This window comes from Talpa europaea (assembly GCF_964194135.1).
Source record: "Talpa europaea genome assembly, chromosome: 9".
Classification (NCBI taxonomy): domain Eukaryota; kingdom Metazoa; phylum Chordata; class Mammalia; order Eulipotyphla; family Talpidae; genus Talpa; species Talpa europaea.
The window spans coordinates 16,458,405-16,482,998 of record NC_140076.1 but is presented as its reverse complement, the minus strand read 5'-3'; the positions used below and the strand labels follow the sequence as shown (position 1 = coordinate 16,482,998).

At 45.6% G+C, this 24,594-nt stretch overlaps 2 protein-coding genes across 2 annotated transcripts; one reads left to right on the top strand and one right to left on the bottom strand.

Moving 5' to 3' along the window:
* Positions 1–739: 739 nt before the first annotated feature.
* TAF12 (TATA-box binding protein associated factor 12) lies at positions 740–17,675 on the top strand (the record flags this gene model as incomplete). Its single annotated transcript, XM_084242014.1, has 6 exons — positions 740–811; positions 1,514–1,765; positions 4,225–4,302; positions 11,604–11,718; positions 16,174–16,262; positions 17,640–17,675. The coding sequence occupies 6 exons, from the start codon at positions 740–742 to the stop codon at positions 17,673–17,675; spliced, it is 642 nt and encodes a 213-aa protein (XP_084098140.1).
* Positions 17,676–18,651: 976 nt separating this feature from the next.
* On the bottom strand, positions 18,652–21,825 carry LOC311176596 (ras-related protein Rab-39B-like; the record flags this gene model as incomplete). Its single annotated transcript, XM_084242252.1, has 2 exons — positions 18,652–19,111; positions 21,611–21,825. 2 exons carry the CDS (start codon positions 21,823–21,825, stop codon positions 18,652–18,654), a joined length of 675 nt encoding a protein of 224 aa, XP_084098378.1.
* Between the last annotated feature and the right edge of the window lie 2,769 nt (positions 21,826–24,594).

Here is a 24,594-nt window from a genome sequence, read left to right as displayed (position 1 = left end):
TCCTGATGGTCTGCTGTCCCCTCAGCCAGCTCTTCATCAGCAAGTCAGCCTGGTCTGTTGGCCATTTTATTTATTTATTTATTTATTTTAAAGATTTATTTTTTATTTATTTATACAAGCACTGGGTACAGTCAGAAGCACGGGAGGGTGAGAGAATTCACCAGAGACCGAAGCACACTGCTGAGGGGAGCAGCAGGCAGCAGGAGAGGTCTGCGCGCCATGTGGGACCCTCCTCCAGTGGCTGGGGAGCAGCCGGGGATCGAACCAGCGCTGTAGAGGCTGCGGGCAGCTTTGCAACCCAGCGCTCAACCGCTGAGCCACCAGGGAGGCCCTGGTCTGTTGGCCATTTAACCAGTGCATAGTTGCTTTTGTTTAGTGTAAACCAGAGGAAGTTTTAGTAATTGTGCTGAGGAGGAACTCAGCAACTGAGGCAAGAAGAGAAAAGACATAGATACTCATTTAAGTTTCTAGCTTTTCTGAAAACCATTGCTATGATTCCTGAAGGTTGAAATTTCACAGTTTTGTTTTATGTGCTCCTAGTTTTCTCCAAACAATAGAACATCCATTTTCCAGTAAGATAGTCTATAATATCATCATCAGTGATAAGGAGATATGTTTCTCTGGATGCAGTTTGCCTGGATCCTGGCTGATGAAGATGTGACAGGCCCGGCCATTGAAATTGTTCTATGGCAGGGGTAATGCTTGATGCCAATTGTTCGTTTACAGGTAGCTTTTGAAAATGGCTGCCTCTCGTTTCACCGGGCTCACAGCCGTTGCTGATGTAATTAAAGATCTAGACACTCAGATAGCTGTAAGTAAGCTCCTTGAGACCTCTGCGGGTGGAACCTGGTGAATGTGCTTCTGACCTTGATGACACCAAAGCTGATGTCCAGAGTGCTGTCATGGTTCTGAAAATGAAGAGTCTTGGCTACTTCAGCCTAGGGATGTTGCATGTACTTAAAGGTTGATAACACTGAGAAAAAATGTGCTCTTGATGACAAAGGAGAGCTTACTTTTAACAATTGCTATTATTTAATCATAGTCTTGACATAAACTTAAGCATGTTTTGAAATGCCAGAATAAACTAACTATTTTCTGAAGTTTTATGACTGGATTTCAAGTATGTGATTGTGCCATGTTTTATTGAATTTAACATTATTTGATTTTCAAAAACAATGCATGTGGTAAACATGTCTTCTATTTTTACAGCCTTCAAAAATGTCTTGCTCATTCTAGTTTACTTTTTGTGTGTAAGTTACTGCAGTTACTTTCTTCCTCATATCAATTTTATGGACTATTTCACTTAGTTTTTGGAGAAGAGATGTTTTCTAAATATCAGGTGAGAGAATGAACGTTCTTTTTTCCCTCCATTTTTAATGTGTAGGTATCAGGTGGTCACTATTCCAGATATACTGAAGACCCTTCAACATCTGACAGATCTCATAGAATTTTTCAAAATTCATCCTTTATTACAGGTGCTTCTGGAGCTAATTCTCATGTTTTCCTTCTACAGTTGCTTGGCCTTGGTCCTCACAGCTCCAAAAAGAAACAGGATCTTGATAAGCTCTATGAGCTGAAGTCCAAAGCTCGGCAGATTATGAACCAGTTTGGTCCCTCAGCCCTAATCAACCTCTCCAATTTCTCATCCATAAAACCGGAACCAGCCAGCACTCCTCCACAAGGCTCCATGGCCAATAGCACTACAGTGGTAAAGATACCAGGCACTCCTGGGGCTGGAGGGCGCCTCAGCCCTGAAAACAATCAGGTATCATCCTCATACTTCTTTGCTCTCTATAGGCACTTTGTCTTTTATTTGAACCTGTAATGCTTTAAGAGATGTCCATCTCAGATGCTGCCTCTTCCTCTCAGCTGAAAAAGAAGCTTTTTCCCCTCCTTTGGACTTCTAAGGTTCCTTATCAAATTTCCATATAATTCACTTTTATTGTTGTTAAATAAAATAATTAATGGATTCATTGTTCCTGTAATAAAAGCACTCTTGCCTCTAGCCTTTTCTCCTTCTAGTTCATCCAGCTGCTGACATTATTAATTTTCGGCAATAATTCTTAAATCTACCACCCTTTTTCTACCCATGATTCTGATTCCACCCTCTAAAGCCACAAGAAATAAGTATGATCTCTTGACTGGGACCTTATACCATAAGTAGTAGGATGAGGAGACAATATGTCAAGAGAATTGGTGGAGAGCCTAGCACAGATGAATGGGGGTGGGGCAGATGGTCAGGAGACTAACGTATGTTGAGTGTGGACTCTATTGGAGAAGAACAGGAGATAAATTTGTATAGGTAGGATTACATCAGAACATACTGGGCCTGTAGTAGTTTCCATAGGGGCTTTTAGTCAATCGACAGTTTTTGTGAATATTTAATGGAGGAGTTAAGAATAACACTATAAAAGTAGCATGTTTTAAAAGTATTGACTTGGTGGTAAGGAGATGAGAAAGGTAGGAAAAGGGGTGGACAGAGAGGAAAACCAATATTAAGAATTGACATAAATTAAGACATGAAACAAAGTATTGAATAAAGTAGTAATGGTAAAGTGGAGAAGAATGGGTCGATCTAAGATATCATTAATATATTTATTTTGATAGTTATGTCCTTTATGCACGTTTGTCACACTTTAGAAATACAAAAAGTGGGCCTCCCCGGTGGTGCAGGGGTTAAGCACCACACTATGAAGCAATATGCAGCATCTGCAGCATGAGTTCAATCCCCAGCCGGCCAGGGAGCAACCCACATGGCGTAGCAGACCTCTCCTGACTCGCCCGCTGCTCCCCTCAGCAGTGTATTTCAGTTAGTCTGCCTGTTCTGTTCCTCACTCTGTCTCTGGTGAATCCTCTCACCCCCTGCATCTCTGGCCTATACCCCAGCTCTTGTAAGCATAAATAAATAAATCTTTAAAAAAAAAATTTTTTTTAAATCTTTAAAAAAATAAACAATATAAAATAATTGGCAATTTTCTGAAACAACACACTGTACCATGATGCTTTTCCACCCTTCTTCCTACCTGCTCAGCTCAAGGTATCTCCTTTGTGATGCTTTTCCTAGCACACAAGGTGAAAGCTATGATACTCTCTTTTGGCTACTTTTGTACCCTGTGCACCTTTCTATCATTATGTGTGTTTTATAAACTTGCCTGTTCCTGAACAAATATGCTCAAATCTCCCTGAGGGCAGGAAACAACTCTGTATAACTTAAATATCTGTATAAGTATATATAACCATGATCCCTCTTTCATAAAGGAAATGTCATACATGTCACATATCTGCTCCATTAAAAATAATTAAAAGGGGCCTCCCCGGTGGCGCAGCTGTTGAGCGCTGGGTTGTGAAGCTGCCACAGCCTCTGCAGTGCCGGTTCGATCCCTGGCTGCTCCCCGGCCACCAGAGGAGGGTCCCACATGGCGCGCAGACCTCTCCTGCCGCCCGCTGCTCCCCTCAGCAGTGTACTCGGTCCTTCTGCCTGCTCTGCTCCCCGCTCTGGCTCTGGTGAATTCTCTCACCCTCCCGCGCTTCTGACTGTACCCAGTGCTTGTATAAATACAAAAAAAAAAAAAAAAAAAACCACTTCAGTCCTTTAAATATATATATATATAATTAAAAGACAAGCTAAAATACTAACATAGTCATTTTTAGGTGGTGGTAGAATTATGAGCTATTTATGTTCTGTATTTCTTTTTCTTTTTTAAGATTTATTTATTTATGCATACAAGAGCTGGGGGTTGGGGCCTCCCTGGTGGCGCAGGCGGTTGAGCGCAGCCCTGTAAAGCTGTCCGCAGCCTCTGCAGTGCCGGTTCGATCCCCACTGGCCTTGGAGCATCCCACATGGCGAGCAGACCTCTCCTGTCTTACCCACTGCTCCCCTCAGCAGTGTATTTCATCAGTCTGCCTGTTCTGTTCCCCATTCTGTCTCTGGTGAATCCTCTCACCTTCCCGCACATCTGGCTTGTACCCCGGCTCTTGTATAAATAAAATAAAATCTTTTAAAAGAAAAAAAAAGAGCCGGGGTACAGGCCAGAGATGTGAAGGGTGAGAGGATTCACCAGAGACAGCAGGGAACAAAACAGGCCACCGGTAGGACAGACTGTTACCTCTTTAGGAAGAGAAACTAAACCCAACAAATTAATAGTCTTTCTTCATTATGGAGTAATGAGTTTGTTTTGTTTCCTTAATACTTTGCTGAAAAAATCTTTTCCCTATTAACTTTAGGTATTGACCAAGAAGAAATTACAAGACTTAGTAAGAGAAGTGGACCCTAATGAGCAATTGGATGAAGATGTGGAGGAGGTAAGGTGCAGCTGGGTATCCCTGAGACTAGTAGGAAATAGCAGTTACCATAGACCACAGAGGCACACAAATCTGAATTTAAGTCTTGCCTCTGCAACTTACTTATGTAGCATGAGTCATTTAAACTTTGAGACTCAGTTTCCTCCTGTGTTGGTAGCTATGACATTATCTACAAGTTTATTATGAGAGTTCAATGGAATAACTTATATAAGTTACCTAGGAGAATACCTGGCACTTTATAACTGACAGCTGCTATTACTTTTACTTGTCAAAAAGGGCATTGTTTGCTACTCATGGGCAATTCCTTTCAACAGTTTTAGTTGTTTCTAGAATATTCCTCCATGTTTCTAAGTAATATCCTTAAACAGATATCTTTTGATTCATTAATTTTATAATAATCTATCGGATGCCTATTATGGTAGAAGAGAATTTTGTTAAACCACATACACATGCCAGACACAACTTTTCTTCACTTTTCCAATATTATTTTTGTCACGATATTTTTCGTGAAAATAACTGAAAAGTAAGTACTGACATTATTCTGACTATATGTATAAAAACTGATAGGGCCTCCCTGGTGGCGCAGCGGTTGAGCGCTGGGTTGCAAAGCTGCCCGCAGCCTCTGCAGCACAGGTTTGATCCCCGGCCACCGGGCGAGGGTCCCACATGGTGCACAGACCTCTCCTGCCGCCCGCTGCTCCCCTCAGCAGTGTACTTCGGTCCTTCTGCCTGCTCTGCTCCCCGCTCTGGCTCTGGTGAATTCTCTCACCCTCCCATGCTTCTGACTGTACCCAGTGCTTCTATAAATAAATAAATAAATCTTTAAAAAAAAAAAAACCTGACATATATATATATATATATATATATATATATAGTTCACCACTGAGCCAAGTCATGTCTTAGTTGCCTTTCCTTTCTTGTGCAGCTTATTCTCTTGAAGTTGATAATTGACTCATTTTATTTTTTTAAATATTTATTTATTTATTATGCATACAAGAGCTGGGGTACAGGCCAGAGGTTGGGGTGGGGGGGGAGGGGTGAGAGGATTCACCAGAGACAGAGCGGGGAGAACAGGCAGATCAACCGAAGTACACTGTTGACGGGAGCAGCTGGCGAGTCAGGTGAGGTCTGCTGCACCATGTGGGTAGCTCCCTGGCCTGCAGGGGATCGAACTCATGCTGCAGTGGCTGCGAACAGCTTCACAGGCTGTGTCTTAACCCTTGTGCCACCAGGGAGGCCCTGACTCACTTTTATTTACTTTACTTTTTTTGGTGCCTTTTTTATTCTGTATCTGCTATCAGCTGTTACACACCTATCTAAATTGTTTTCCAAATGGAAAAATACTTTATTGATTTGGGTTCTCCCCACCTCCCTGGAGATTTCACTCTCAGAAACCTCCATCCACTTCAGATTGATTAATTTTAGGCCACTTGAGCAAACTCTTCATGAGTCTTACATTCTTTCTCTATTTGGGTATTTCATTTTCTGGATCCCACATCCCCTTCTCACTTTTCTCCCTTTTGTTGCCGTAGCACAATTTTTGTTACTTCCTACAAAAGGATAGATGAGAGGTAAATGTCTACATTGTAACCCCACTTTTAATTTTTGGTTTGCCTGGATTTAAAATTCTAGTCTGGAAATTGTTTTTTCCTTTCAATTGTGAAGGCTTTGCTTCATTGTCTTCTAAAATCTATTAAGAAATTTCTTGCTGTTCTCATTTCTTTTTAGAATCTTTTTCCTGTTCTGATTTTTTTTTTTTAAGATTTATTTATTTATTTATTTATACAAGCACTGTGTACAGTCAGAAGAGCGGGAGGGTAAGAGAATTCACCAGAGCCAGAGTGGGGAACAGAACAGGAAGACCAGCGAAATACACTGCTGAGGGGAGCAGTGGATGCAGCAGGAGAGGTCTGTGCACCATGTGGAACCCTCGCCGGTGGCCAGGGATCGAACTGGCGCTGCAGAGGCTGTGGGCAGCTTCGTAGCCCAGCGCTCAACCGCTGCACCACCGGGGAGGCCCTGAATTTTTTTCTTTTAAGATTTATTTATCTAGGGTCTTCCCTAGTGGCGCAGCGGTTGAGCGCTGGGCTGCGAAGCTGTCGGCAGCCTCCGCAGCGCCGGATTGATGCCCGGCCTCTGGCAAGGGTCCTACTTGGCGCGCAGACCTCTCCTGCCATGCAGACCTCCCCTGCCATTCCCACTGCTCCCTCAGCAGTGTGCTTCCGTCCTTCTGCCTGTTCTGCTGTGGCTCTGGTGAATTCTCTCACCCTCCTGCGCTTCTGACTGTACCCAGTGCATGTATAAATAAATAAATAAATCTTTCAAAAAAAAAAAGATTTATTTATCTATATAAGCACTGGGGTACAGGCCAGAGGCGCTGGAGGGTGAGAGAATCCACCAGAGACAGAGCAGGGAGCAGAATAGGCAGAAGTACCGAAATACACTGCCGAGGGGAGCAGCAGGCAAAATAGGAAAGGTTTGCTGTGCCATATGGGAATCTCCCTGGCCAACCGAGAATTGAACCGGCAATGCAGAGGCTGCAGTCAGCCTCATAGCACTGCGCTCAACCCGCTGCGCCACCAGGGAGGCCCTGTTCTGAATTTTTTTAAAGATTTATTTATTTATGCATACAAGAACTGGGGTGCAGGCCAGAGGTGCAGCGGGTGAGCAGATTCCCCAGAGACAGAGTGGGGAGCAGAATAGGCACATCTGCTGAAATATACAGCTGAGGGTAGCAGCGGGCGAGACAGGAGAGGTCTGCTGCGCCATCTGGGTTACCTCCCTAGCTGGGGATCAAACTTTGTTGCAGTGGTTGCCAATAGCTTAATGGTGCTGTGTCTTTAACCCCTGCAACATGTTCTAAATTTTTATGTGAGCTGTAGTATATGTCCATTTTTATTTGCTGTGCTGAGTTCTTCTAGATATTTGCATGCCTTGATTCTGGGATGATTTTGTTTATTTTGGTTTCTTTTGGTCTTTGCTAAGGAGTGTGTTATGACACAAAAAGGAAATGCAAATTACAAAAACAGTGTAACTTCACTGTTATTTTCATTTTTTAACCAGCGGGAAAATATGTGCCTTCTTTGTGTATATGTGTGTAGCAACTTTAATGAGATATAATTTATATACCATAAAATTTACTTATTTGAAATGTACAGCAAGTTGTACAAGTATAAGCTATCAGTTTTAGAACATTTTCATCACCTCCCCAAAAGAAATTGATCTGTATTAGCTGTCACTCCCCTTTTCTTCCCCACCCCCACTGCCCTAGGCAACTACTAATCTGCTTTCTGCTTCTGTAGGTTTACCTATTCTGGTAAACAAGTGGAATTATCTGATATTTGTTTTTTGTGACTGACTTCTTTCATTTAGTATAATGTTCCTAAAATTCATCCACATTTTAGTATGTGTTGATACTTCTTTTTGTGACTCAGTAATAGTCCATTGAATGGATATACCATATTTTGTTCATATGTCAGTCAGTGGACTTTTTGATTGTTTCCACTTTTTGGCCATTATGAATAATGTTGCCATAAACATTCACATATAGATTTTTTTGGTGATTTTTCTTTCTTTTTTTTTCATTTGTGTACAAGTTTTTGTATGGACATGTGTTGTCATTTCTCTTGGATATATACCTAGGAATGGAATTGATGAGTCATTTGAAACTCATGGTTTTCCTTAGAGCAACTATCTGACATTTTCCAAAGCACTTTACCCTTTTACATTTCCATCAGCAGTGTGTGAGGGATCCATTTTCTTTTATTAGATTTTTTTGTAATTTCTCCTCTATTTTTGCCTCTTGCTAGAGTGATGATTAGATATTAGATCTTACATAATACCCTTAGTTTTTTCTTGGTCTTTTTCCTCATATTTTTCATTTCTTTGTAATTCTAAGTCCTACTTGCTTAGGCAATTTTCCCTCATTTATTTTCTAAACGCTTTAAATTTTTTTATGTAAAATCTTAATTTTTCTTGTTGACTGATTGGTCTTTTCTTCCCTCTAGCCACTCTGGTCTTATTTTATGGTTGTAATATCTTTCTGAGGGCATTAACTACATTTTTTGTCATTTTCTTCTTTTTCCTGCATTGTCTTTGTTTCCTTGGCATTCCTTATAGTCCCCTTTTGTTTGTTTGTTTTCCTCTTGGTGTTGAAGACTTCATTCAAATATCTAGTGATTCTGGAATGCTAAAAAACTGATTGGAAGCAGAATTTATTAACTGGTGAACTTCACCCTGTTATGTAAATAGTAAATGTTTAACAACCAGCTCTGTAGAGAAAAACGCCCTGATTTTTAGCATTTCTTGATTTCTGTGCTGTAAATATTCCCACTATGCCCTATTTTAAGCTATCAGCCTGTTGTCACTGAATGCAAAATTGGGGAGAAATGCGAATAATTGACTTTCATGAGCTTGTCTCAGCTGGCTCCGGCATACTACTGGCTTCACTATAGAATAATTTGTCCACAAGTCATTCTTCTTGTTGGGGAATCCCTAAATGTCAATGTCTGTAAGTCTTTTCTTTGGTGTCATTTAATATCTTAAGGGAAAAATCTTCCAGTCTCCTGTCTAGAGGGTTTATCCCTAGCCTCCAACATTCTTGAAGAAAGGCAAAGAGAAAGAGATTTGTGTCTCTCTCCTACTTGTGTTGTGTCTGATATATTCTGCCCCAGAGCTGTTTCCATTTAGTTTCTGGTGGATAAACCTGCATGTTCTGTGTCAGGGGTGTGTGAAGAGAAATCACTTGGCTGCTCTGGAGAACTATTCTGTATATAGACACGTAATAATTCCTCAGTTTTTGATTCCATGCTTCAGCCCAGTCTTCTATGATAAATGGCATATCCAAATCACAGATCTCAGGAATAGTGAAGGGTAAGTTAGACAGTTCTCAGTGGTGTCCCTTCTACAGGCACACGTGTTTTAGAGCTAGGTCTGTTCCTATTCTTACTTGGTATCTCTCTTTTTTTTTTTTCAGAATTTTTTTTTTCCTTTTTTTAAACTATTTTTTTTAAGATTTTATTTTATTTTTATACAAGAACTGGGGTACAGGCCAGAGCACAGGCGGGTGAGAGAATTCACCAGAGACAGAGCAGGGAGCAGAACAGGCAGACTGATGAAATACACTGCTGAGGGGAGCAGCAAGAGAGATGGGAGAGGTCTGTCATGCCATGTGGGTATCTCCCTGGCAGGCTGGAAATCGAACCCAAGCTGCAGAGGCTACGGACAGCTTCACAGCACTGCGCTCAACTCGCTGGGCCACCAGAGGCCCTTTACTTAGTATCGCTTTAGCAAATACTTACTTTTTTTTTTTTCAAGATATTTTTTTAAACATATTTATGCACACAAGAGCTGGGGGGTAGGTCAGAGATGCAGAGAGGTGAGAGGATTCACCGGAAACAGAGTGATCAGCAGATTGGGCGAATTGACTGAAATATCCTGCTGAGGGGAGCAGCAGGCAAGACAGGAGAGGTCTGCTGTGCTATGTGGATTTGCTCCCTGGCTAGGGATCAAACTCAGTGCTGCAGTGACTGCCAATAGCTTCATAGTGCTGAGATTTAACCCCTTGCTCTATCAGGGAGGCCCTTTTAGCAAACATTTACTTTAAAAGTTTATTAGAATCTTTGCTTCTTTAAAGTATCTCCTTGCACTTATTGTCTTTCTAGATTTCAGTGTCCCCTTTATTATTATTTTAATGGGCTTAGGGAAGGAGCGGTCATGTCTAGAGTTTATTTGCATGTTCAATCAGGATCTTTCCTTTAGATGATATTCATTTTGTTCCATAAGGAAGGCGACAGTGTGTTGTCTAACAGAATAAGGAATGTCTGTATCTATAGTTGTTATTGTATTTTACTTTATTCTTTGGTTAGCAGAGGAAGTAATGGGGTTAGAGATATTGACTTATCAAATTTTCAGTTTTCTTATGTGCATTTTTAGCTTCAGAATTCTGATTGTGCTTTTTGCAAAGTCCAGGAAAAACTGATAATAAAGCAGAATGAAACCAGGATTTGACTCAGAACCTTGAGGTTGAATCCTGGTTCCACTGCTCAGTAGTTACATGGCTATGAGCAAGTTAGTCTCTTTGGGTCTTAGCATCCTCCTCTGTAGAATGAAGATAAAAGCCATGCCCTTTTTTTCCCCCACTGGGTTATTGTAAGGACTAAGTGAGGTAATGGAAATAAAGTGCTTAAGGAACTTTACATGAGCAATTAAAGGAAACTTTTAATGCCTGCCTGTGACTATGCATTTGTTTCTTTTCACAAACCTTTTCCCTTTGCAAAGCAGCAACAACAGCAGCAACAGCAGTTATCTGCCTACTTGGATTTATATTATGTCTTTTTTCTTTCTCCTTTTCCTAATAACTCTGTCCTTTGAAAATGTTAAAAAGAGGGCCTCCCCGGTGGTGCAGGCAGTTGAGCACCACACTGTGAAGCTGTCAGTAGCCTCTGCAGCACATATTAGATTCCCTGCCGGGCAGGGAGATACCCACATGGTGCAGCAGACCTCTCCTGTCTTGCTTGCTGTTCCCCTCAGCAGTGTATTTCATTAGTCTGCCTGTTCTGTTCCCCACTCTGTCTCTGATGAATTCTCTCACCCTCCTGCGCATCTGGCCTGTACCCTGGTTCTTGTATAAATAAATAAATCTTAAAAAAAAAAAGTTAAAAAGAAAAAGAGGGCCTCCCCTGTGGTGCAGCGGTTGAGCGCTGGGTTGCGAAGCTGCCCGCGGCCTCTGCGGCGCTGGTTCGATCCCCGGCTGCTCCCCGGCCACAGGAGGAGGGTCCCACATGGCGCGCAGACCTCTCCTGCCGCCCGCTGCTCCCCTCAGCAGTGTGCTTCGGTCCTTCTGCCTGCTCTGCTCCCTGCTCTGGCTCTGGTGAATTCTCTCACCCTCCCGTGTTTCTGACTGTACCCAGTGCATGTATAAACAAAAAACAAACAAGCAAACAAACAAATAAATAAAACATGCCTCTATTAAAAAAAGTGTTCAAAAAGAAAAAGAAAAGAAACTTCAAATGAGGAAGTATAATGAATCATTTTTTGTTTTTCCACCTGATTCAGAAGCAAATATGGGGTTAGGGATTGAGCTAGGTGATCCCTACTATGTAGAAAGCCCATCATCAGAAAGGTGTGAGTTACACTCCGCCTGGTTAATGAGTCAGTGTGTTTCTATTGTCTTCACTCCTCCTCTCTACTTCAGCTTAAAAGCCTGACTAATGTGATTCAGGCAGATACAGTTGTCCCAGCAACAGGAGCCTACCTTGCCAATGTGATGGTTACTCTTCCTTCACTTTTGTCTTGCCCAGATGCTGCTGCAGATTGCTGATGATTTTATCGAGAGTGTGGTAACAGCAGCCTGCCAGCTTGCTCGGCATCGCAAGTCTACCACCCTGGAAGTAAAAGACGTCCAGCTGCATCTAGGTATGTGTCTCCTTTCTTCCTGAGGTCTCCACACTATTGTTCCTTTAGAACTGCCAAAAAAAAGTGTAGTCAGAGGACTCTTAATGCCAGAATCAGACTTTTAGGCACTGGGGTTGATATATCCATTAAATAGTGGTGTTACATGGAGAAGAGAGGTGTCCACGATAGGGGGATGAGGCCAGACAGTCGGTTTACTGCTTTCTAATTGTATTCCCTTACCCTTCCTACTTTCTCCTAGACCTGTTTCCATAATTCTAAAGTGGGGATCATAATATTCTACTTAACAGGGTGAGGGGTCTGGCACAAAGTTTGAGCTTAGTAAATACAACTGTTAGGTCTCCACATTCAAAGAATGGTGTTTCCCTTCCAGTTTTTAGCCTATTTATGCATTTTCCCCAAGAAAATTATAATCATGATATACATATAATCTGTGCTCTATTTTTCTGCTTAACAAACACTAAATTCAAAATTGTGAAATTTCAAACTATAGGAATCATGGCAATGGTTTTTAGAATTTGGTAAAGCTTAGCAACCTTAACAAGGCTTTCTCCCCTGTGTGTCTCTGCTCTACTTCTCATAAGCCGGTCATATTGGACTAAGGGCCCACCCTGTTCCTATATGACCTCATCTTAGCTAGTTACATCTGCAACAACCCTATTTCTGGTGCTTGCTGAGTTTTCGGGCGGTTTGGACTAAAACATATCTATTTGAGGGCCTCCCCGTTGGCGCAGCAGTTGAGCGCTGGGCTGTGAAGCTGCCCGCAGCCTCTGCAACGCCGGTTCAATCCCCAGCTGCCCACGAGGGTCCCACATGGCATGCAGACCTCTCCTGCTATGCCCGCTGCTCCCCTCAGCAGTGTATTTCGTCAGTCTGCCTGTTGTGGTCCCCGCTCTGGCTCTGGTGGATTCTCTCACCCTCCTGCTCTTCTGAATATACCCAGTGCTTGTATAAATAAATAAACAAATCTTTTAAAAAAAAACAAAAACAACGTATCTTTTTGAGGGCTCCAGTTCAGGCCAAAACCGTTTCATTGTGTCCATGACATGCATGGGCTAGGGTCTCTCAAAAAGCTGGACTCCTCTGGTCACTCTGTGTTCTGTCTACATAAAGTCATTATTTTGCAGTCCCAGGATACCTGAAAGCTCCCAGAACAAGCATCTCATAACCTTCTGGAAGAAACTACATGGCTTTTTCTAGCCTAGTCTCTACAGTCACATAGCACCACTGAATTTTATTCTTTTTTATTTTAAAGATTTATTTATTTAGGGCCTCCCCGGTGGCGCAGCGGTTGAGCGCTGGGTTGCGAGGCTACCCGCAGCCTCTGCAGTGCCTGCTCGATTCCCGGCTGCTCCCTGGCCACCAGAGGAGGGTCCCACATGGCGCGCAGACTTCTCCTGCTGCCCGCTGCTCCCCTCAGCAGTGTACTTCGGTCCTTCTGCCTGCTCTGCTCCCTGCTCTGGCTCTGGTGAATTCTCTCACCCTCCCGTACTTCTGACTGTACCCAGTGCTTGTATGCATGTATGTATAAATCAATCAATCAATCAATCAATCAATCTTAAAAAAATGGTTTAAAAAAAAAAGATTTATTTATTTATGCATACAAGAACTGGGGTACAGGCTAGAGGTATGGGGGGGGGGTGAGAGGACTCACCAGAGACAGAGTGGGGAACAGAACAGGCAGATCGACTGAAGTACACTGCTAAGGGGAACAGCAGGTTAGTCAGGAGAGGTCTACTGCACCATGTTTGGTTTGCTCCCTGGCCGGGGATTGAACTGGTACTGCAGCGGCTGTGGATTGCTTCATAGGTTGCATCTTAACCCCTTGTGCCACCAGGGAGGCCCTGAATTCTATTCTTACTGGGAGTGTGAAAGAATTTGCTAACATGTTGTAAAACCCCCACAGCCCAGGTTCATAGAGAAAGTAGAATGCGTGGTTGTTATCAGAAACTGGAAGAAGAAAATGTGGAGTTAGTGTTTAATGTACAGATGATGAAAATGTTTTGCAGATGCATAGTGATAATGGTTACAGAGTAGTGTATCAGTGAATATGCATAATGCCACTGAATCTCAGTGTATTCATCACCAGTAAGAAGCAATTATCACAGATACCAGAATATTCAAAAGAAAGGAAACTTAATCATCAGCAGCAGAGTATTTGGAGAGTATGAGATCAGAGCATGGGAATTTAGGTGTCTGGTGTCAAATGGCACTAGACTATGTAGGTCTGCTGCACATATCACACACCCCTCAACAAAGATAGGCTGACCAGTTGGGCTGCAGATTCCTCACAGCTCTCTTCTGTATGAGCTGGGATAGTTCAGGCCAGTGTTAGCTTCTGACTTTGTTTTCTATACTTGGTACTTGAATAACTTCCCTTTCTCATTGAGTCTTTCTTTAGAAATGTTAATGAGATCATGTATAGCAAAAGTTTTGAAGATTTATTTTTATTTATTTATGCATACAAGAACTGGGATGTAGGCCAGAAGTGTGTGTGTGGCGGGGGGCGGGGGGTTTGAGAGGATTTACCAGAGACAGAATGGGGAGCAGAAGAGGCAGAACTACTGAAATATATGGCTGAGGGGAGCACTAGGCAACACAGGAGAGGTCTGCTGTGCCATGTGGGTAGCTCCCTGGCTGGGGATCGAACTCATGCTGCAGTGGCTGGTGATAGCTTGATAGTTCTGAGACTTTAACCCCTGCGCCACTAGGGAGGTCCTTGATTGTAAATTTAATTCATGGAGAATAATCTTTTTTTAAAAAAATTTATTTATTCATGCATACAAGAACCGGGGTATAAGCCAGATGTGCGGGAGGGTGAGAGGATTCACCAGAGACAGCGGGGAACAGAACAGGCAGACTGACTGAAATACACTGCTGAGGGGAGCAGGGGATGAGACAGGAGAGGTCTGCCGCGCCATGTGGGATTCTCTCCAGCCAGCTGGGATTGAACCCGCTGCCGAGGCTGCAGACAGCTTCACAGTGCTGTGCTTAACTGCCTGCACCACCAGAAGAGGCCCCTCATGGAGAATAATCTTAGTGTCACAATATTAGCAGACTTCAGAGATTTTTATTTTCAAGGAAATACTGAAAGAGAGCTGTATTTAAAATTATTCTAGACCCAAACATGAATCCTTCATTCATTGAATATTTACTGTACATTAGACACAAAATATGACTGTGAAACCTCCTGTGCTCAATTTGATTTAAATATATGCCTGCCTGGAGTAAAACAAATCTGCAAAACAAATGTTTTCAGTGCTTTAGGGGAGTATGATCAAAGAGTCCCCATGTAACTCCTTTTGAGTAAAGACTTACTCCGTTAATCTCTTGTTAGTAGACTTCACACTTTTCTTCATGGGTTTGGGGCACTATGTAAGTACTATGCCTGTTACTGCCAAAGTAGAATAAATAAGTTGCCCCCTGGCAACTTGTAGCGACGATTTGACAGGGAAGAGCATGTCCAGTAGCACAGGGCATGGAGCTATGTTATGCACATACCTATGTCTTGTCCTTTCTTTGCGTATTAATCCCAGGCTCTGGGATTGCATTATGTCATTAAAGGCTCTCAACCACCCTGCAAGGTGCTTATTGCTGTTGTTACCACCAGGTAAAAGATGAAGAAACTGAGGCAGACTCTCATATAGCTCCACAGTGAAGCCACAGAGCTGGGACTCCACTCTTAACTCCAAGATTCTAGGAATATCGTTCTGTTCTTCCTCTTCCTTTGGGTTTGAGAGAAGTTACTTTGTTTCTTTTTTTTTAAGATTTTATTTATTTATGCATACAAGAGCTGGGGTGTAGGCCAGAGGTGCAAGGGATGAGAGGCTTCACCAGATACAGAGGAGGGAGCAGAACAGGCAGATTGACAGAAATACACTGCTCAGGGAAGCAGCGGGCGAGACAGGAGAGGTCTGCTGCACCATGTGGGTCACCTCCCTGGCCGGGGATCCACCTTGTGCTTCAGTGGCTGCTGATAGCTTCATAGTGCTGAGACTTACCCCCTTGCGCCACCAGGGAGGCCCCAAGAGAGGAATTACTTTGAACATAAGAGATGAACAACTACAAAAATAAATTGCTTTGCTTTTCCATGAAACCACATGGAGACCTTGTGCTCAGCTCTCACAGTTTTGACTAATCTACCCCTTCTTTCTTTGCATTAAAGTGAAATGGTGTCTTTTTAACATTGAAGGTACCATATTTGATCCCCCACTTTGTGTTCCAGAGAACCCCTCTGTAGGCTTACTGGTTTTGGTTTTGTTTTTTTTTTTTTACATCTTAAAAGGACAGGTTTATTAGGAAAAGAGACACAGGTGGGTAGGAGAGCTGCTGCAGGCTGACCGTTGATAAGTACAGTTGATTTCTCAAATTAGCCCTCCCTGAACTTATCTGTGGGTCACACTGCACACCTGACTCTGCCCTCCCAATCCCCTTATCTCTGCTGCCCCTTCCCTGTAGAGCGCCAGTGGAACATGTGGATTCCAGGATTTGGCTCTGAAGAAATCCGACCCTACAAAAAAGCTTGCACCACAGAAGCTCATAAACAGGTGAGGAGCCATCAGAGACCTAGGGCAGCCACATGGCTCTCAGAGCTGTCTCAGAGGGAGTGCACACATCACCATCACTGTGGTTATCACTTCCCAGCTGGGGAACTTCACTTCCTGGTCAAAGGTCAGAGAAGGCCAGAGGCAGCAGGCCCGGAAGGCAATCTCATTGTTCCTTGGTGCTTTCCTGTTCATGCACAAGGTCTGGGGATTTTTTCTTTCAACTATGATGGGCACCATTTAAAGCTGTTGATTCTGACTTTTTCTAATATGGATGCATCTCATCCCCTGCACATCTCTTAGTACCATCTCCTTTCACTGCAGCTGATTAGATTTTCAGATGGTCTCATGACCAGAGGGCAGGTTATTCACAGCAGTAATCTGCTACAGTTTTGGTGGAGAAGCAGCGGCCCAGCTCTGACCTCTGGCCCTCTTCCCACTGAACTGAGGGTCCATATGAGAACCTAGCACCCCTCTTCTGCTGTGGAGCAAGTCCTCCTGTGATTGGCCAGGGTAATGGCAGTGTTGCCCTCCCTTTGACAAAGCTTTCTTAATTTAACTGGCTACTCTGACTGAAAAGTGAGCTTTAACTGTAAGCTTGATGGGCACAGTGGGCTGTCCTGAGTGTCCCTTTCTTTTCCATAGCCTGGCGTCTCTGCAGTGGGGATGTTTGCAGAACTCACGGGGCAGCCCTGCAAGAGAGCCGCCAGAACTGAATCAAAGGGCCACATGGGGTTCCCTCCTGACAGTGAATTCACTATGGCTCTGCTCCCAAATTTCCACCATTCAACCGTATCCAAATATTTACCAATAAATGGCAATAATATTGGAACAAACTCTTGGTCAACAAGAGTGAACAAAACAAATCAGTAATTTGTCTGGTGATAGTAAAATGTGATCTGAATGTTCTCCCTGCTGACTGTGGTGAAGGTTGTTAGTATCAGTTTTCCTTTATTGTAGGTGAGCAAGTGTGAGGTGTCAGCTGCTTTTAATTGTAGCCACAGACAGGAAACAGAGGCCCCTCTTCATCATGAGAGAGAGATTGGGGTAGGGGAGATCCTAGAAAACACATACTTTGAAGGCCTGTCCCCTGTGTCTCCGAAAGGCAAGAACTGTTACCTTCTGCTTTTAACTTTTTTGCCATCCTGCTAGCCTAGAGCAGTTTGGCCCTTTTGGTCAACAATGTGGATCCACTGGTCTATCCAGGCATCTCTGGGCAGCAGACTGTCTTCAGGTTAAAAGTAGTCTGCGGCCCTGTCCGGTAGGTTCCTGAGAACTCCACCTTGTGGTGAAGAACATGCTGCCTGCTAGCCACACATGGGTGTTCCAGAAAGCTCCTGACCTTAATCTGTGTAATCGGTTATTCCTCTCTCCTTTCAGAGAATGGCATTGATCCGGAAAACGACCAAGAAATAACACATGGAAAGGTCAGGGAATGGACAACAATGTATTTGGAGATACTTGAGCTGAAACCTCAGCCATCTCATCCTTGGAATTTTTTTTTTAATGCTTGACAGAGAAGCATATATTTTTTATTAACAGTGCAGCAATATAATGACTGAAAGGATCTGCCAAAAGAATAAAGCCTCCTACCCCAACTTCCGGTCCCTTTTCCCTGCCGTCTCAAAGAGGAGCAATGTATCTTCCAGAGAAGATTTTATTTCTGGTTTATTATATAAGTGATTGAATATGGGACAAAGCATTATGGTCTTGTTTGGTGAGACAGTATTAGCAGGATTTGTAGAGTTTTCTGTTTCGTTCTCCCTTCCCCTCTTTCCTGTACTTTGTAATGTCAGTGTTTATATGAATATGACTTTCATTTGCTTTTCCAGAATAAAAAAGTTATTAATCGAAAGTTAGAGGGTACATGGCTCACAGCCTTTGAAATGCCACAGGGAGTTAGGACAAGCAAGACTGGATGTGGCTCTGTAGTCAGCAGGTGGCAGCACCATTGTTAATTTTGTGATTGAGGAAGAAACCCAGGGATTTTCCATTATTTTACTCCAAGGAAGGCCATTCCTTCCATCAGTAGGCTTTTTGAGTCCAGTTTCTCTGCATAAAGATGGGCCAGGGTAACCTTCTAGCATGAACCCCAGACGGAAGAGGGATCCTGGTTTTGGCAAAACCTCTTTTGACCTGTTCTTCTGGAACTCTTGGAGAAAGTTGTATTCATCCTTGACCCTAAGAAAGGATGTCAGTAGCCTTGGGGAAAGGCCTGTCTGTGCAGCTGCCTGTCCTTACTTGCTGCTGTCCCTGATGGAGGTATTTTTCACCATGGTGCAGAGGAAGCCAGGCCTCTAGAGACCTCAGGGTCATGACCTTCAGTGGCACTTAGCATCATCCTGTCCTGTGCCCAGTATGGCCCTTGTGGATCGTGAAGGGTTCGTGGGCTTCAGGGGATGTGGCTGTTCACCCAGGGGTCGCCAGCACAGGCACATCCACCTTGCCCTGCTTTGCTCCTCTGCTTCTTGAAGCTTGGCCTGAGATGGACTCTGCTTTTCACTCCCTCCCATTCTGAGTGTGGCTCCATGATCCCCCTCTTCACAGCCTCATAGATGTCTTGAATGAGCAGCTCAAAGGCTGTGCTGATGTTGCTGTCACTCTTGGCTGAGGTCTCGACATAGCGAGTACCCAGAGATGCGGCCAACTTCTCCCCTTCTTCTGCCATCACCTGTCGCTCAGCCTCCAGGTCACTCTTGTGACCTACCACCAGGAAGAAGATGTTGAAAGGTTTCACTTTCTCCAGAGCCTCCTGATGCCACCGGGTAATGCTCTCGAAGGATGCTCTGTTGGTGATATCAAACAGCAAAAGGCCTCCAGCTGAGTTCCGATAATAGGAGCGAGTCACTGACCTCGGCAACCAAGAAGGAATCCAGAGTTAGTTGAATCCTCCATTGAGGACGCAAGGGAAGGGACAAGGGAATCAGGGCAGTTGAAAGGAAAGAACTGGCGCAGAGTTTTAAAAACCTCATTGCTTAATCAGCTGTTACAGGTAAGTGACCTCATCTGTCTGAGTCTTGTCTGCTTATTGAGGGGCTTGTTATTTCTGCTGTGCAGGGCAGTGGGCTCTGCCATGAACAGAAACAGGAACAATCCTGCGATGGATAAATACAAAATTGCCACTGTGACAGAGATGCAAAAGTGAGGTTCACAGGGCAAGGAAGGAGGTCTGAGTAACCCAGGTGAAGGGGGTGGGGATCCTCTTCAAGTTGGGAGAGCTTATGTCTGCCAGTCCTGAGGTGAGTTGGGCCAGTCTTTGTACAGCCTTATAGGCCCCAGCAAAGAAATGGCTTTATCCAGTAGGAAGGATTGTAAGCAGGAGCAGGATGTAGTCAGATTTGCATTTTGAAAAGGTCACTCTGGCAGACTGAGTTCAGCCTATCTGAACAAACCGGAGGGCAGTGGAGGACGACCATGGACGTGGAGAGACTTGTTAGTGGGCTGCCACCTGGTAAAGTTGGGAGAAGGGTAAATGTGAAAGCTGTGTAAGTGGTGCACACACAGGCCTTCGTGACCAGAGGCGGGGGTACAGGAGAGAGCGGTGTCCCCCAGTGACCTGTCAGGGATCGTCTGACTAGCTGACCATCTCGGGTGCAACTTAGCCCCCATCCTGGGCGTGACACCCTCTACCTTCCCACTTGTATTTGGTCCCCAGAGCCTAACGTCCTGCTGAGCACAGGGCACTGGGCACCGGCTGAGGAGCTGGAGGGCAGCTGGCTGATGAACTTGTGCGCGCCAGCGGAGGTTATAGAGTGTTTCCCAGGTGCCCAGTGGTGCTCAGTCCCTTCCCTGGATAAGCTCATGGTGTGTCCCTAATAAGCCTGAAGAAGAAATATTACACCTATCATGTGTCAAGAACTTTATTTACAGTATCTCATTTAATACTGTTTTCCAGTGAGGAGACTAAGAGTGTTTGAGTAATTTACCCAAGAGCACACAGCTACAGGAACAGTGCTGAGGTTTCAGCCAAGCCCATCTGACTCCAGAGCCTGCACACTTCACTGTGCCCCAAACTTCTCCCCAAGTCCTCTGGAGACAGATGGGAGTGACTAAGGGATAAGAACAGCATGTGCAAAGGCCCAGAGGTGTGAAGACACTAACAGGTCAGTGTAGCTAAAGCACAAGGTGCAGCATTAGGAGAGAAGGCCAGAGATGAGCAGAAAGTGAGCTTGGGGGTGGCAGCCCTCAGGCTTAGTGTGGGCCAGTGCCCATACCTCGAGGCCGCTGCGTGTATGTTCCTGTGTGCGCCCATGTGCGTCTTACAGGTAGTGATAAGGGGTGTGACGTGGGAGCCCAGCATGCTGACTCTGGGCTTCCCAACCCTCTTCATCCTGATCAACACCTCTCTTAATGGTGGACATCTTAGGGCAGTGAGGTAAAGTTCCATCTGACAAGAGAATTCCAATACTAAAAACCGGCACATGAAAAGTTTGAAAGCTGCTGTACAGGTAATGGGGAGCCAGTGAAGTTTTAGATGGAGGACACAGTCGATTATGGCTGCATGTTAAAAAAAACAGTCTTCCTCAGGCTGCCAGTGTGGAGAGTGGAATTGGGAGCAGGCAGGAAGGGAACCATCCAGGAAGTTGCTGCAGTTGATTTGAATAAAGGTAAAGGAATAAGGCTTGAAAGACTTTCCTGAGAAAGAATTAACCAAAAAGCAGGTGGTTGAACAGCATAATTGGTTTGTTTGAGAGAAAAAGGAGCCATTTGGGACCAGGATGCCCTCCAGGAGAGGGTCCCCTGTGCCAGCATGAGGTGACGCATGGAGGAGGCAGCCAGAGCTTGGATCAAGGTCTTACAGTGACCCGCAGTTAGAAAAGGCCCCTACCTCCCTGGTGGCGCAAGGGGTTAAGAAACAACCTATGAAGCTACCCGCGGCCACTGCAGCATGAGTTTGAACCCGGGCCAGGGAGCTACCCACATGGAGTGGCGGACCTCTCCTGTCTCACCCGCTGCTCCCCTCAGCAGTGTATTTCAGTCAATCCAGCTGTTCTGCTCCCCACTCTGTCTCTGGTGAATCCTCTCACCTCCCCCCCCCTCTGGCCTGTACCCCAGCTCTTGTATGCATAAATAAAATCTTTAAAAGGAAAAGGCCCTTAGAGGTCCCCATTGTAACCCCCTTTATAGGTAAGAGCACCCAGGCCTAGAGAGGTCACGGAGCTGTCCAAAGTCGCTGGGCAGCCAGGACGCAGAACTGTGTTCTTGGTCCGAGTCCTTCCTTCTAAACAAACCTCCAAAGCCTTTTCTCTTGCCCCTTCCCTTCCTAGTGGGTGGGCTCTCCCTCTCAGGGGCCATGATGTAGAAGGCAGGGGGCAGCGCCAAGCCCAGGGGCCTGCTGCTGCAACACTCACCGGAACCTTTCCTGGCCTGCCGTGTCCCAGAACTGGAGCTTCACCTGGACCCCAGGCTCGACCTCCATGAAGTGCACAGAGAAGTCCACACCCACTGTCTGGTTGACACCCTCCAAAAAGATGCCCTCCGTGTAGCGTCTCAGCAAGGACGATTTGCCGACAGTCGAGTCTCCCAGAAGGATGAGGCGGAACTGGTAGTGCCAGAGGGTGTCCATGGAGCACGGAAGGCCGTGAGACACTGCGGGCAGGAAGAGGAGCACGGTAGAGCCAGAGCCCAAAGGTGATCAGGGGCCTCTGGGTCTCAGCTCCCAGGACACGCCCAGACCTGGGCTTAGCAAAGCCGCCGTGGCACCTCTGCAAGGACACGTCAGGTGCCATTTGAAACCACCTTGCAGAGCGGGTCCCAAGACAGAAGCAGGGCTTCCCCTCAATAGAGGGCCTGGTCCTGTATCCCCTGTGTGTGGTCCCAGGGTGGTAGCTTAAAAAATGATGGGCCACAGCCCCCACAGGCGAGGACGTCCCCTCTTCCTCGATGCTGGCCTCAGTCCCAGCCCCACGCCCATAGCTGCAGGAATAAGGGTGATGCAATGTGAAACCTGCCTTTCCCAACCACGCCTGAGCCTTCCGCAGGGGGTGTCCTGGCCAGGGGCCCTGGAAAGATCCTCCCACACCGGTCGACAGCACCCGTTCCCTGCCAGGCGAGGATCCCAAGAACAGCACCCGTAAAACCAGGGGGACAGTAAAATGGGATTGGGCCTTCCTGGTGATACTTGCTGAAGCTGCGGTACGTGGACAAGGAATTCCTTACATCATTTTATACTTTATCTCAGCTTATTTACACTTCGATGTTTGAAAATTCGATAGTAATTTTTAAAAGCCCAGTGTCCTCTTCCCCAAAAGAATCAGCCTGGGCCTCGGAAAGCTACAGTCTTCAGTGGGGTGCTAAAATGCAGGCAGGAGGGTCTGAAATCTCCAAAAATGAGCCACTTGTGCTCTGACGGCTCCGAGAAGGAATTGGTGTCTTAGGTAAGGCGGCATTTGGGTTAAACTGTGAAGGAAAAAGCAAGTGTTGACGGAATGGAGGACGGACCCTCCAGGTAAGGAACAAGACATGAAAGACAAAGGGGCCTTGTTAGCAGAAAGAAATCTGTTGGGCACTTAACGCACGTTGTTACCTTCAATCCTCCAGCAGACCTGTGCGGTAGGAGACCTTCCCACCACCACGAAGAGACTGAGGCTCAGAGGTGGGAACAGAGCTGGGTCCTGCCCCGTCTTCTGTCCCAGCCTGTGCACGGAGGGCAGGCTGCGTCCTCCCTCTTCATTCACTAGGTTCCCAAGGCTCCCTCAGCAGGCAGGGGCCCACCGCACTAGCAAAAGATTAGGGGTCTCTGCTTCCAGCTTGCCTCTTTGCATAGTTTTCTGTTAATTAAAAAACTTTTACAAAAGACTATACTTTCGGGAATCATTTCTATAGTTCATTACTAGAGAAGTTTAGCAGAAATTTAGAAAACCTAAATAAGGGACCAGGAAAAAACATAGTTATAATAAAGTGAAAATCAAAATCAACAAGCAAGGGCCTCCCCTGGTGGCACAGCGGTTGAGCGCTGGGCTGCAAAGCTGCCCGCAGCCTCTGCAGCGCCGGTTCGATCCCCAGTCACTGCTCCCCTCAGCAGTGTATTTTGTCCATCTGCCTGTTCTGTTCCCCGCTCTGGCTCTGGTGAACTCTCTCACCCTCCCGTACTTCAGACTGTACCCAGTGCTTGTATAAATAAATAATCTTTAAAAAAAAAATCAACAAGCAACTATAAACCAGAGACACACTACTGGCAGGGGTGGGGAGTAGGATCAAAAACAAAGGGGTGGGAATTGTATGGGGACTAGAACCAAGATGAAAATGCATACATTGTGCAGAAATGAAAAATGATGTAAAAAATGTATAAAATAGAGCCTCCCTGGTGGCCCAACAGGTTAAGCACCGCACTATGAAGCAATCCACAGCCTCTGCAGCACAAGTTCCATCCCCGGCCAGCCAGGGAGAAACCCACATGGCGCAGCAGACCTCTCCTGTCTTGCCAGCTGCTCCCCTCAGCAGTGTATTTCAGTCAGTCTGCCTGTTCTGTTCCCCACTCTGTCTCTGGTGAATCCTCTCACCTCCTGCACCTCTGGCCTACACCCTAGTTCTACACACACACACACACACACCCCACACACACCCCTTGAGGCAGTGTGGATGTTAAATCAGAGAAACCCTAGAGGCCGGAGACTCAAGAGGAGACAGACCAGAGAAGCTGGACTGTGATGGTGGTGGCTTGCTCCCAGTGGAGAGCATCAGCTTCTGAATTGTTGTGGGAGGTGCTGTTCCAGTTTTTGGGGTCACCTGCTCCTCTGAGCCTCCTGACCTTCTCTGCTGCTGAGCCCTGCCTTTCTCTAGCCAGCAGGCTGGGCTGTACCACAGGAAGGGGGCCTGGGAGGTTGGGGCCAGAGCCCTGAGGTGGATGAGACATTCAGCCACATCACCTTCGCTGACAATCTTGCTGCCTTCCCAAGATTTTTTTTTTTAATATTTATTTATTTATACAAGCACTGGGTACAGTCAGAAGCGCGGGAGGGTGACAGAATTCACCAGAGCCAGAGCGGGGAGCAGAGCAGGCAGAAGGACCGAGGTACACTGCTGAGGGGAGCAGCGGGCGGCAGGAGAGGTCTGCGCGCCATGTGGGACCCTCCTCTGGTGGCCGGGGAGCAGCCGGGGATCGAACTGGCGCTGCAGAGGCTGCGGGCAGCCTCGCAACCCAGTGCTCAACCGCTGCACCACCAGGGAGGCCCCCAAGATTGTTTTAAAAAGGGGCAGTGAGGCTCCCTGGTGGCGCAAGGAGTTAAGATGCAACCTATGAAGCTGTCCACAGCCACTGCAGCACCAGTTCAATCCCCAGCCAGGGAGCTGCCCACATGGCACAGCAGACCTCTCCTGTCTCGCCCACTGCTCC